The following is a 12,247-nucleotide window of genomic DNA, read 5'->3' on the forward strand; positions in this document are numbered from 1 at the left end:
GCGCTGGGAAGAGATGTATGGAGACCCAAGAGGCTTCGAATGCTACTGTGTCAGTCCAGGCCTTCTACAAGTCCCTGCGGTCCTAGTGTGAAATCGTCCCGAAAATCCGAACGTCGCTCGGCTCTTCCTCCCCAGTCCTGCTCAAAATGGTCCCCCCCGGAAGTGCTGGCGGAGACTGCGGCTGCGCCTCTCTCCAAAGGGCAGGCGTCGCGGGGCCGGGCACTTCCGCACTTCCGCTTTCCGGCCCAGACAGCACCCGCAATGGTGAGAGACCCCGGGCTGGGGGACTCCCTGTGTCTTGCTTGGAGAGACTGTGGGTCTGGGGGAGATGCAGTTTGCGGCCAGGGCTTACGGCCGGAGGTTGCCCTAGGATGAGGGGGCACGAGAGGATGGGGAGGCAGAGGGTGGGGCGAGGGCCGAGGCGAGGAGGAAGGGGCGAGCTGGAGCTGAGCTGGGCACGAGCAGGCCCAGAGGCTTCCAAGTTGGGCATCCCCGGAAGGAATGTCCTCTCGCCAAAGTTCGGAGGAGGCGGGAAGTGGGGCTACTAGGCCTGTGGTGGCGTCTGCGAGGTAGGATCGCTGAGAGATGAAGCAGGGCCTCCTCTTTATCCACGATAGAGATTCGCTAAGTACACTCCCTTGTCCCTGCCTGTCTTCTTGATCTCACGGTACCGGGAGGCAAGTGTCCACTTCTCCTTATTACTCTCTCGATCCCTCCAACCCCCTGCTTCCAGGCCTCAATGAAGGTTCTGTGGTGTTGCCTCCATTCAGGTTCCTTCTAGTAGTGCGGTACGGTGTAGACCTTAATGTGTGTAACCGCTGATGACGGCTGGCCCTTCCTTTCCAGGGGATGCTCGGGTTTGGTATCTGGGTGTTCCGTACTGTTGCATCTCTCTTCCTACTGCTGGCTTTGATGACCTCAGTTCTAAAGACTGGACTGCTTGCCATGCTCCAGTGATTGTCTGGGGAGACACCTTGAAATTACACCCTTTTGTTCAAAAGTCACCTTTTTTTCTAAACTTTTTCATTCTCTTGTGTTCCGTGCCCTAACTGATTTCATTCCTCTGCCTGAAAGCCGTTTCCCTTTGACTGAGTATATAACTTTTCATTTTTAAACATTTAAGTTTTTTGTACTTGAAATCGTCTATTCACTAAAGGGCAAACATTACAAGACTAGCTACCTAGAATTCACTTTTAGTTTTCTTTCTTTGACTATTGACAAAATAATCAGATAACCAGTCCTACAATGAAGGTAGAGAACATTCTATCACTCTTCCAACGGAACACACTAACCCAGACAACTACTAATTTCACCCTTCCGGTTTTGCCTTTTCTTGGTTGACATGTAAATAAAATTCTCTAGTATGTAGACAAAACATAATGCTGAGCTGTGTGCTGAGTTGGTTGTGTTTTTAGCCTTTTCCCCCTCTGCCTGATGCCTGGCTGTCCTGTGATGCTGTGCTTGTCTCCACTACTCCAGTCTGTACTAAGTGCCCCTTCTCTGGGTCTCACTTCCCTCCATTCCATTCTCCAGAGAGCCTCTGCTGCAGTCACGTAACTTCCTCCTCAGAAAGTCCCAATGCTTCCTGCCACATTGAAAGACTAACTCAGGGAACTGGCGTTCTAGGTTATCTAGGGTTTTTATCCCAGCCTGCCATTGCAGCCTGATTTATGCAGTTTAAAATGCTTCTCCCAGTTCATTTGTTTACAGAAGATTTGTAGCACACTATGTATAGGAGCTAGTTGCAACCAGCATAACTGAATAAAGTTAATGTCGTTGACCATGAGAATTACAAACTAGTGAAGGAAAACCCATCTAACAAAATGCATGAAGAATGTCTTGTTGTGAATTAAGATTAAGTGTACGTATCATAAACTCCTGTAAATGCATTGAGGAGGAAGTCAAGAAGACCACTTTGGGGAAGGAAGAGGCCTTTCAGTGAGCTGAGCTCTGCCGGACAGACCTAAGCAATGAGGAGGAAGGAATGCAGGTGATGGGTCAGCACGTGATAAGCCCTGAGGGGAGAGAACTTGACTGAGATGTAGTGTAGCTGATCGGTATAGCTGACCTTGTTCACTCTACTGAGAATGTCTCGGCCTACTTTTTCTCATTGCAAAACCTTCCTGATCTTGTGGCTAGTCAAAACTAATTTCCTTGGTATGGATTATTTATAAACCTAGTTACTTTACATTTTGCCTTCCATTAGCCCTTGTGATCCCCATCCAGTTGAGTTATTTGAGAGCAGAAGTTATCTGACTGAATTCCCAGTGTGCTCAGGGCATGGATCAATACATTTGTCCGTGTACGAAGCAGGTGGAAGACGTGGACCCCACTAGATCAATATTACCCAGCCTCATCACTGGTGGCTTTGGGGCTGGGTAATTCTATTGTGCATCCCAGATGTTGGGCAGCATGGCTTGCCTATGTCCACTTATGTCCATCGTCCTTGCCCCGCCCCAAGTCACAACAGTCAGTTTTTTTCTCCACATTTTGCTAAATGCCAAGTAGAATTGTTTGCTGCTGGGAACCCCTGCTGCAGACTCCTGACTGGGCTGTATCTTGAAGGTTGGGTGTATTCTGTTCTGTGTGATGACCATGCCTGAAGCCTTCAGTACTGTGTGTTCCATGGGAGCTACGGGGGGGGGGGGGGCCGGCGGGCGGCGCAGGGGGCCAGGAGGGTGCTGGCTTTGGTGAGGCAGACTCTGGTCCTTCCTAATCTTGGGTTTATTCCTGCAGACTGCCACTCTCCGCCCCTACCTTAGTGCCGTGCGGGCCACACTGCAGGCTGCCCTCTGTCTGGAGAACTTCTCCTCCCAGGTCGTGGAACGACACAACAAGCCAGAGGTGGAAGTCAGGTAGGGAAGAAGGTCAGAGTGGGGGGGCCGAGAGGAGCAACTCACAAGAGTAGACCCTGTCTAAGAGGGCCGTGTGACAGACCAAAATCCACGGGGGACCTGCTCCAAAGTGTGGCTGGCCCCTGGAGCAGCGCTGTGGAGAAGTGTCTCCAGTCAGTGTTACCCAGCCCACTGGCAGCTCCAGAAGAAGGCACAGGATTTAGTTCACAGAGTTGACAACTCTGTATTAATGACTTAAGGGTCAGGATTGTTTTACTTTTTATCATTAATACTGCCAGACAGTTTAGACCCTCCAACACCCAAATATTACATGTTTTGAATGCGATTTTCTCTTGTCTGATTTTCATTTCATAAGTAAATATTCTTCTTTGAAATTGACAAGGATATGACATAGACTGCTAATTCTAGCACATGGAGGCTGAGGCAATAACAATAGAACCATAATAGGGTCAGGGCTAGCCTCAGCTGCAGAACAGGTCTTTTTCTCAAGAAACCAAAAAGAAGCAAAATTCTGGGGTGAACATAGTTGAAATAAGTTGTGTTATCAAATAGGTGATGAAGGTATTTTTGTTGCTGGGGATTGAACCCAGGCCCTTGGACATGTTAGGCACACAGTCTACAGCTGAAACATATCCCCAAAATGATTGCTATGACTCAAACAATTCTAATTTTAGGATGGACTGTGTTGTTACTTGATATACATGGTTTTCACTTGGCATTTTCTTTTTTTTTTTTTTTTTTGGTTTTTGGAGACAGGGTTTCTCTGTGGCTTTGGAGGCTGTCCTGGAACTCGCTCTGTAGACCAGGCTGGCCTCGAACTCACAGAGATCCGCCTGCCTCTGCCTCCCGAGTGCTGGGATTAAAGGCGTGCGCCACCAACGCCCGGCTTCACTTGGCATTTTCAAATGGTGACAGTTCATAGACTACAGGCACCTCTACAAATACCTAGAGAGTCAATGACAACAGCTTGGTCCTCTGATTTTGTGTTTTTAGGAGTAGCAAAGAACTCCTGTTGCAACCTGTTACCATCAGCAGGAATGAAAAGGAAAAGGTTCTGATTGAGGGCTCCATCAATTCTGTCCGGGTCAGCATTGCTGTGAAACAGGTGAGTCACCATGGAGTGAGCAGTTAGGAGTGCTTTTCACAGCCAGGGTTCCCATCGAAAGGTCAGTGAGCTAGATTCAGAGCCTGCTTTGAGGAATTTACTTGGCATGATTGGCCAGAGCAGGTATGGTAGCACATGCTGTAATCCTAGCACTTGGAAGTCTGAGACTGAAGATGGAAAACCCAAGGCCAGCCTGAGCTACTTGGTGAGTCCCTATCTGTAAAAAACAAACAAAACAAAAAGTGAGTCAGTAGAATAAAACGACAGCAACCCTATCCCATAGGCCTTGCTCTGGATTACAAACAAGGAAATGTGGCAGGCAAGGACACGGGTGATGGTTGTGTGCACTTAGAGCACTACCAACCAGCACTAGTTTGATAGCCGTAGTTTCTGAAACTGCCATTTCATTTAAAAGCAGATGGTACAACACATATGCACATACAGAATTCTCAACAATAGCAAAAAAAGGAGCAGACCTTCCCATTTTAACTTGTCTTTCAGAAACAGCTGTGTAGGCCAGCAGTGGGCGGGATGATACATGAGGAAAGAAAAATGCCAACAAGAACACTGGCAAAGCTATCGGAACTGAAGATCTGTTAACAGTAATTGCCCAGACAAATGTCATGGTGTTTTCTTGACAAATGTCATGGCGTTTTTTTTGTGCATGTTCTCTAGTAGTTTTATAGTTGAAGGACCTACTTCTAGTCTTTTATCCATCTTCAGTTAATTTTTGTATATGGTATAAGATATGGGTCTAGTTACATTCTTCCACATATGAATGACCAGTTGTCAGCACAACTTGTTGAAGAAATTCCTGCCATTGTGTGACCTTGGTGCTTTTGTTGGAAATCAGTTGACTATAAATATTTCAGTTTCTTTGTGAGCTTTCTGTTCTCTTCCAGTTCATATATGTATGAAATAGAATTTCCATTTCTTGCATGTTTCCTTAGGCTATGTTTGACAAATGTCTGCCATGTAGGTCTGGGCCTTGCTGTCTCAGCATCTCTTGAATTGTTATTTAATCTTTGTTTTAAATTTGACCTAGATTCCTTTTTTGTTTGTTTTTGTTTTTCAAGATAGGGTTTATCTGTGTAACAGCTCTGGCTGTCCTGGTACTCACTTTTTAGACCAGGCTGGCCTCTAACTCACAGAAATCACCTGCCTCTTCCTCCTGAGTGCTGGGATTACAGGCCTGCGCCTGCTCTGCCAGATTTTTGACCTAGATTCTAGTTCTCCTTTAAAAAGAAACTTTGTATCCTAAGTAGGAAAACAGTATCATTTGCCCTTTCCCCAGCAGACAACTTTAAAAGTAACAATTAAAACAAAACAATGTTACAAATCTTAACTTTTTGAAAGCTTTCGGGGTTATAAGGAAGCACTGGCAGACTGGGTGGCTGTACTGGTGTCCAGATGCAGAAGTAACTGGAAGAGTTGAAAAAGGAGACTTTAAGATTGTTGGATTTTAGTAATGTTAAGGCAGACACTCCTTGAGGAAGTCTCTGATAGCCAGGTGGTGGGTCCCACCAATGCTGAAAAAGGCCACACTAGTGACATGAGGAAGGGCAGGCAGCTCCAGATACAGTGTGGACTCCATTACAGCTGATGAAAGACTAGTTTGCCAGAGTTCCCTCACCGGCCTGAGATGAGATCTCAGTAACGCCTGTTAAGGCAGAGTGGCCCTGGCTGGGTCCTCCCTTCAGTTAGCAGCTGGTGCTGCAATTCAGAGATCAGCAGTCTTTTGTTCCCACTAAACCTCTCTGCAGTGGGAGGTACTGGGCCAGTGAACCAGGCTCAGGGTGGCTTTGCATGCCTGCTGGAGAGTCGTCGTCATCTTTCTGTCACCAGGCTGATGAGATCGAGAAGATTTTGTGCCATAAGTTCATGCGCTTCATGATGATGCGAGCGGAGAACTTCTTTATCCTGCGAAGGAAGCCTGTGGAGGTGAGACCTATCTTCTGGTGCTTGAAATTCCCAGGGTTCTGTCTCTCGGGTTTTTGCAGTATGGGGGATGGAACCCAAGGCCTTGCACTGCTGGGCAAGTTATTAGGCTATTCCCTTGGTCTGTGGGATTGAAGGCCAAGGGCTGCTGATTTTCTAGCTGTAGGGTATTACTGTTTGGACTGAGTCAGCCCGCCCATACATGGTAGCAGAAAGGCAGAACCCCAGAAAGAAGCAGGTCTGTGCAGTGCCTCCTTCAAAAAATCTTGGGCCTAGTCACAGACAAAACAGTGATTTCAAAATTTCGTGAGCTGGGTGTGGTGGGCATGCTTATACTCCCAGTATGCGGGAGACTAAGGTGGAAGAATCATGCATTTGAGACAAGAGAAAGGAAGAAAAAGACAAGAAAAATGAAACAAAAACAATCGTAAGCTCTCCCAGCTGAAATCCAGCCTCTCAGAGCCCCAGTAAACAGCGTTGCCTGCCTTTGTGTTTAAAAGCACTTGATACTACTCCATAGGCTCCTGCCAAGTCTCCCTGGTGACCTAGCAGCCAACATGTGTTGGTCAGTTTCTCACCTTGAGCCACCCTCTCTCTGTCCTCACTCCAACCTCTGGGGCCACTAGAGTAAATGAGCTCCTCTTCCTCACACATCCTGTAGCAAACAGCTCCAGTTCCATCCTCCTCCATGTCAGGTCTCCTGTGTTTTTTACTATTGAGTTGAATTCTTTGAAATAAGGTTTGTGATCCCTTTATTCCCTTAACTCATTTCGAATACAGTTTGTGCCACAGTCTTTCAGGGACATCTGACCTAGCACACAATTTTGAGCTGGGTTCAGTTGCTTGGGTCCAGGAGACACGCAAAACACACACGCACTCACACATGCCCCTCCCCCCAAGCAAGTGCTTTGCTGACTAAAGGACAAATGTATAGCTCAGGAGAAGATGGTAGCCAGTTGGAAGCCTGTGTGTCAGTGTAGAGAAGATACGACAACCAAGTGTCCCTGGGGTCTAATTTTGCCTTGTCTCTTCTTTCCCTGCTGGCTTCCCTCCCTAGGGGTATGACATCAGCTTTCTTATCACCAACTTCCACACGGAGCAGATGTACAAACACAAATTAGTGGACTTTGTAATCCACTTCATGGAGGAGATTGACAAGGAGATCAGTGAAATGAAGCTGTCTGTCAATGCCCGGGCCCGCATTGTGGCTGAGGAGTTCCTCAAGAATGTGAGTAGGGCCTCCCCACTCTGTGCCAGAGGAAGAAACCATTGTTGCTGGGAATGTGGCACCTACGAGATAGTTCTGAGACCAAAGATTTCATCCTTGAGAGCCCTAGGGTTTTTTTTGTTGTTGTTGTTTTGTTTCTTTTATTATTTCTGCAAGTCTGGGAGGCAGGTCTCTGGTGGACATGTAGGCATGAATTCTGTATTTTTCCAGTTCTACATAGTGTCTACCTGTCCTAATTCAAACCTCATAGTGAGAAAGATAAAGTGCCTTGTGACTCCTCTGAGGCCAAGGACAGTTAATTGTGTGTAAGTCCACTTCTCCAACAGACGTAAATATTTGTCTTCAGTGTCTGTTTCTCAGGCTTACCACTATGGTTTCTTCAGCATGTTTCCCATTCCTCATGACTTGTGGCCCTCAAACTGAGGGACTGTAGTGCTCTGAAGAGGGGAGGTTGTTTACATGAGGAGCTGGCAGCATTGCTTTGTCTCGAGACTCAGGACATGCCACTGCCTTCCAAACAATCTATGGTTTGTTGATACATCCCACTCAGAACTCTCTGATCCCTCCTTGGTAGAGTTCATGTTTGTTCTTACTGGTGCATACAGACCAGCCCAGGGGAGTTCAGAATCCTAAAAATGGAAATGATACCCACTTCCCCTGGGGCTTAATTATACTGTGGTGGCCAGTGCACAAGACACTGTTGTTTATACTTACAAATCAGACCAAGTGTGGGCCTGGCTCCCACGCCTCTGCCTCCCCCAGGCACATCCCGGGAACTGCTCACCTAAGCTGTTTTTCCCTCTGCTGTGATGAAGGTGCTACCTTTCAGGGAGGTTGAACATTAAGTACGGTCACATGAGAATGCTGTGTGTGTGTGAGAGACAGGGAAAGAGGAGAGGAGAGAGAGATTGAGATTATGCCCACAGATTCTACAACAGGGTATGCAACCACCTGGAGCTGAAGCTGTAGGAGCTGAAGGTATGGGTGCTGGGAACAGACCTTGGCAGGCCTGGAACTCACTAATGTAGATCAAGCTGGACTCAAAGAGATCCACCTGCCTCTGCCTTCTGAGTGCTGGGGTTAAAGGGGTACGTCACCACAATCAACTGCTCTTAAACTTTTAAACAGCATATTGTCAATTCTCATAACACTCAAAATGAGAGTCTAACACCCCCAAACCTGGAGCATGTAATGAATGTGTGGGGTTCTTGTTTGTTTCATTGTCCTTATGTTTGTGTGCTTCCCCTTTAAGTTGGGAGTTTGGTTTCTGACCAGTCAGACATACAAGGACATGTTAAATAAACGAGTAAGAACTTCCCAGTTGTATTTCCAAGCTCACAGGTGGGAAGACTAAAGGCCAGGATAGGGGCTGTACTGGGACAGTCTCTTACAGCTGAAGCCAAAGTGAAATGGGAGCAGTAACCAGCTCTGTTCTCCTGGCCAATTGGGGCTCAGAACTTGGGACAACAAACCAGTCTGTATCCAGTCTGTATATCCCCTGCCAGATCACCTGTGAGGGTGTGGACAAAGACAAAATACCTGAAACTGATGAAGGAGCTAAGGGCAGGGCCAGGTGCTGGGCTTACAGGACCTGAGGCTCTGTGTGTGTGTGTGTGTGTGTGTGTGTGTCTGTGTCTGTGTGTGTCTGTGTCTGTGTGTGTGTGTGTGTGTGAGAGAGAGACAGACAGACAGACAGAGAGAGACAGACAGAGAGAGAAGAGAAGGGACTAGGAACAAATGATACCTTTCCAGACTATCCTGTACCTTTAATGAACTTGCTGTATCCCAGCCTATGGAGTAGAGCATAAATATAGAATAAATACAAGACCAGTGAGAAACAAAATGATGAAAAGCAAACCCTGACCCCAGAACGTGTAATGAAATTGTTTATTTTTTTTAGTGTGTGTGTATACACATATGTATGTACGTACACACACGTGAGTGCAGGTGCCCAAGGAGGCCAGGTGACTGAGTTAGATACCCAGGAACTAGAGTTATAGGCAGTTGCAAGCCACCCAATGTTAAGTACTGAGAATTGAACTCAGGTCCTCTGGAAGAGCTGCAAGTCCTCATCAGTCAGTACATTTTAGTTTTAAAAATGTATGTGTAGCTGGGTCTTGGTGGTGCACGCCTTTAATCCCAGCACTAGGGAGGCAGAGGCAGGCGGATCTCTGTGAGTTCAAGGCCAGCCTGGTCTACAGAGTGAGTTCCAGGACAGCCTCCAAAGCAATACAGAGAAACCCTGTCTTGAAAAAAAAAATCGTGCATGCACACGTAGTATATACATGGTGTACATGTCTGCAGGCGGCACCCAGACATCAGCGTTGGACTTGGATGTCCTCTCTATTGCCTTCCACCTTATTTTTGGTCTTTGGTTGAACTTAGAGCCTGTCATTTCAGTGAGACTGGCTGGCCAGTGAGTCCCCAGGTTCTGCTTGTCCCATCCGATACCTCCCCCCCCCCAGCACTGGATTATAGGCACACATGTGGGTTGTGCTGGAGTGTCAAACTCAGGTTCTCATGCTTACCCAGAAAGCCCTCTAGTCCATGTCATCTCCCCCAGTTCCTCACATTGTCTCTGTTTGTTTGAGTTTTGTTTTTGTACCTTTTTTCTTATATTTTTAAAAAAGAAAAACTTAAAAACAGTAAGGTTCTTTCTCAGTGCCGGTGTGGTGACGTGAACCATCTGTAACTTCAGTTTCATGGGATCTAAAATCCTCTTCTGGTCACTGGACATCAGGAACACAAACAGTGCACAGACGTACCTGCAGGAGAGATGCTCATACACATAAAATAAAAACCTTTGAGATGTGTTAGCATCTTGCTGAGAGTAAGCTGAGGTTCTCGAAATAACATTGCCTGCCCAGTGGCTGTCTAGTAACCAGGCGGATGTAGAGGGAGATTTCTGATTTGAGTGATAAGGCCATAGCATCTGGCATACTGCAGTCACTCAAGCAGGTGGTGCATGTGGCTGAGGTGAGCTGTGAGGGACATGATAGCACTTGTCTCTTGAAAGGGATGCCGCCAAGCAGCTGCAGCCTCTGACTGCCTCGTTGTCCCTCCTTTTCTTCTGGAGCTTGGAGTTTAACCAGACCAAGGGCTTTGCTCGTGCTGCTCAAGCCCCGCAGCTGGCCTCTGTCCCCAGCCCACTTTTTCCTTTCAGTGCCAGGAGTCCTCAGATTTGCAGGCATCCCACCTCAGCCTTTATAGTAGCCGGGTAACAGGCTTATACAGCCAGACCGCAACAAATTGTTAAATGAATCCCCACATTTGAATTTGTTAGTGGCATCTGTTGTCTTCAAAGTTGGCAACTGATTCATAGCTTTTGAACATCATGTGGCCCAGCAGTCTCTGGTTTATAAGTGTCCAGGACTGTTCTTGGCACCGTGGCATATCTGAGGACAAAAATCATCTTCTTCCTGTCCCGCCCCTTCCCTTCCTTCTCTTCTCCCCTCCCATCTTTCTCTTGGTCTTTCTGGGAGGAAGGCAGGGGATGTAGCCCAGGCTGCTTCGAACTCACTTTATGCCTGAGGACGGCCTTGACCTCCTGATCCTTGTGCCCCTGCTTTCCTAAATGGTAGGATTGTGAATGTGCTACCACAGAGAGCAGGAAGCCCCTCTCAGGCCTGTTGTGGTTGGACAATCACTCAAAGGTTAACAAAGTATCAGACCTTGTCCCTCTCTCCTTGGTTCCCTGAGTCCCCCAGCCCTTCACATGTGGGTCTCCATATCTAAAGCCACTTCAGTTACCCAGCAGGCTGTGGGGCAGCCCTCAGCACTTAGTTCATTCTGTTTTGTCCAGTTCTGTGTTTCAGGCCAGTGTCTTCAGACCACTGTTGAAGTCTGGCCGGATTAAGAGCGTGCTCATGGGGCTGTAGGGGCGACTTGGTGGTTAAGAGCACTTGCTGCTCTTTCTGAGGAGCGGGTTTGGTTCCTAGTGACCACCTGGAGGTTCACAAGAAAGAATGCTCAGAAGTGCCAAAAGCTGATCCTGGACTCAGACCTGAACAGCAGCAGCTCAGCCTGCTTACCCGGAACAGGCTCATCAGGCAGGATATAGAAACCCCATTCATTGCCTGTCATTCTCTTTGACAGTTTTAAACCATCTGGCTGGATCTCGCGGCCTTCCCCCTTGGCCTTCCCTGTGTCTCTGCGTGTCTGCGAAGGTGTCCTGGAGTCACTCCCCGGAGCAGCGGTGCAGCAGCAGCAGCAGCAGCAGGAAGCTGGGTTGGGTGGGCATTGGATGCGGGAGGCGGGTGTGGTGTGCTTGCTAGCTGTGCAAAAAGGCAGCAGTGGACCTGCCCCAAGGCCACACGTGTCTGGTCAGGCTAGCTTCCGATGTTCAGTCCCCTGGGTTGGGACAGACTTTTTTTTAAACGTCCCGAAACCTAAACTCTGTGCTTGTAGAAGACTGTAACCTTTTGTCTTTTTTTTTTTTTTTTTTACAACCTGCACCTCCAGTGGCTGTGACTGGCCCCAGTGATTGTACCTTATTGGTCGCTGTGGTCTGGGCGGGCCTGGAGCCAGAAGGCGACTTTTTTTCCTGTGCCACCCCAGGTGGGGAGAGAGGGAAGTTTCAGACTCCAGTTTCTCTTTTCTGCTGTCTTACTCAAAGCCTCCTTGGCCCGGTAGAGGTGGTAAGGACTCTCTACTGGCTTCCTGAGTTCTGCCTGAAGATGGCTACCGCACTGGTTGGGAACAAGGGCTGAATCCATGATTGCCAGGCAGACCTAGGAGCTGGGGTCCAAAAGCCAGGCAACTTCTGGCTGCAGAGGCCACCAGGAGTCATCCTCCCCCAACGCCTCCCCAGCTGAGAGGCCCCAAGGCTTGCCTGTCTGGGTACAGTGCCTGTGCTGGAGGTGCAGAGGTGAGTCTTTGCGTGCCCACCTGGGCCTCACCTACTCCGGCTCCTCTGCTGCCGCTCGCTGTCTCTGATTCTGATGAATCCTCCCTTCCCCTGATTAAAGTCTCTTCCTGCCCCTTTGGGGCTGCATGAGGTCTGTGCTCTGTGTCTGTGTGGAAGGACAGGTATTTTTATTCCTTGGAGCCATGAATGGCTGGCACTTGGGTCTGGAGCAGTCCACAAGACAGTTTTGTCATTGATCCCTGCCAAGGGCACCA

At 48.1% G+C, this 12,247-nt stretch overlaps 1 protein-coding gene across 2 annotated transcripts; it reads left to right on the forward strand.

Moving 5' to 3' along the window:
• Positions 1-24: 24 nt before the first annotated feature.
• On the forward strand, positions 25-12,122 carry Arpc4 (actin related protein 2/3 complex subunit 4). 2 transcript variants are annotated; one of them, XM_040737529.1, is made up of 6 exons: positions 25-264; positions 2,737-2,855; positions 3,849-3,960; positions 5,806-5,901; positions 6,956-7,126; positions 11,222-12,122. In XM_040737529.1, the coding sequence occupies exons 1-6, from the start codon at positions 40-42 to the stop codon at positions 11,225-11,227; spliced, it is 729 nt and encodes a 242-aa protein (XP_040593463.1). In that variant the 5' UTR covers positions 25-39; the 3' UTR covers positions 11,228-12,122. The 2 variants fall into 2 exon arrangements, with proteins under 2 accessions (XP_040593463.1, XP_040593464.1); XM_040737530.1 differs by lacking the exon at positions 25-264 and adding an exon at positions 1,969-1,990.
• The last annotated feature ends 125 nt before the right edge of the window (positions 12,123-12,247 follow it).

The sequence above is a fragment of the Mesocricetus auratus genome, unplaced genomic scaffold, assembly GCF_017639785.1.
Source record: "Mesocricetus auratus isolate SY011 unplaced genomic scaffold, BCM_Maur_2.0 Super-Scaffold_100676, whole genome shotgun sequence".
Classification (NCBI taxonomy): domain Eukaryota; kingdom Metazoa; phylum Chordata; class Mammalia; order Rodentia; family Cricetidae; genus Mesocricetus; species Mesocricetus auratus.

What these genes read in the sequence shown, in the direction of transcription:
- Arpc4 (XM_040737529.1), top strand. Translation starts at nt 40, where the DNA reads ATGCTACTGTGTCAGTCCAGGCCTTCTACAAGTCCCTGCGGTCCTAGT. An exon ending in AAGCCAGAGGTGGAAGTCAG is followed by an intron (nt 2,856 to 3,848) that starts GTAGGGAAGAAG and finishes TTGTGTTTTTAG; the next exon opens with GAGTAGCAAAGAACTCCTGT. An exon ending in TGCGAAGGAAGCCTGTGGAG is followed by an intron (nt 5,902 to 6,955) that starts GTGAGACCTATC and finishes TTCCCTCCCTAG; the next exon opens with GGGTATGACATCAGCTTTCT.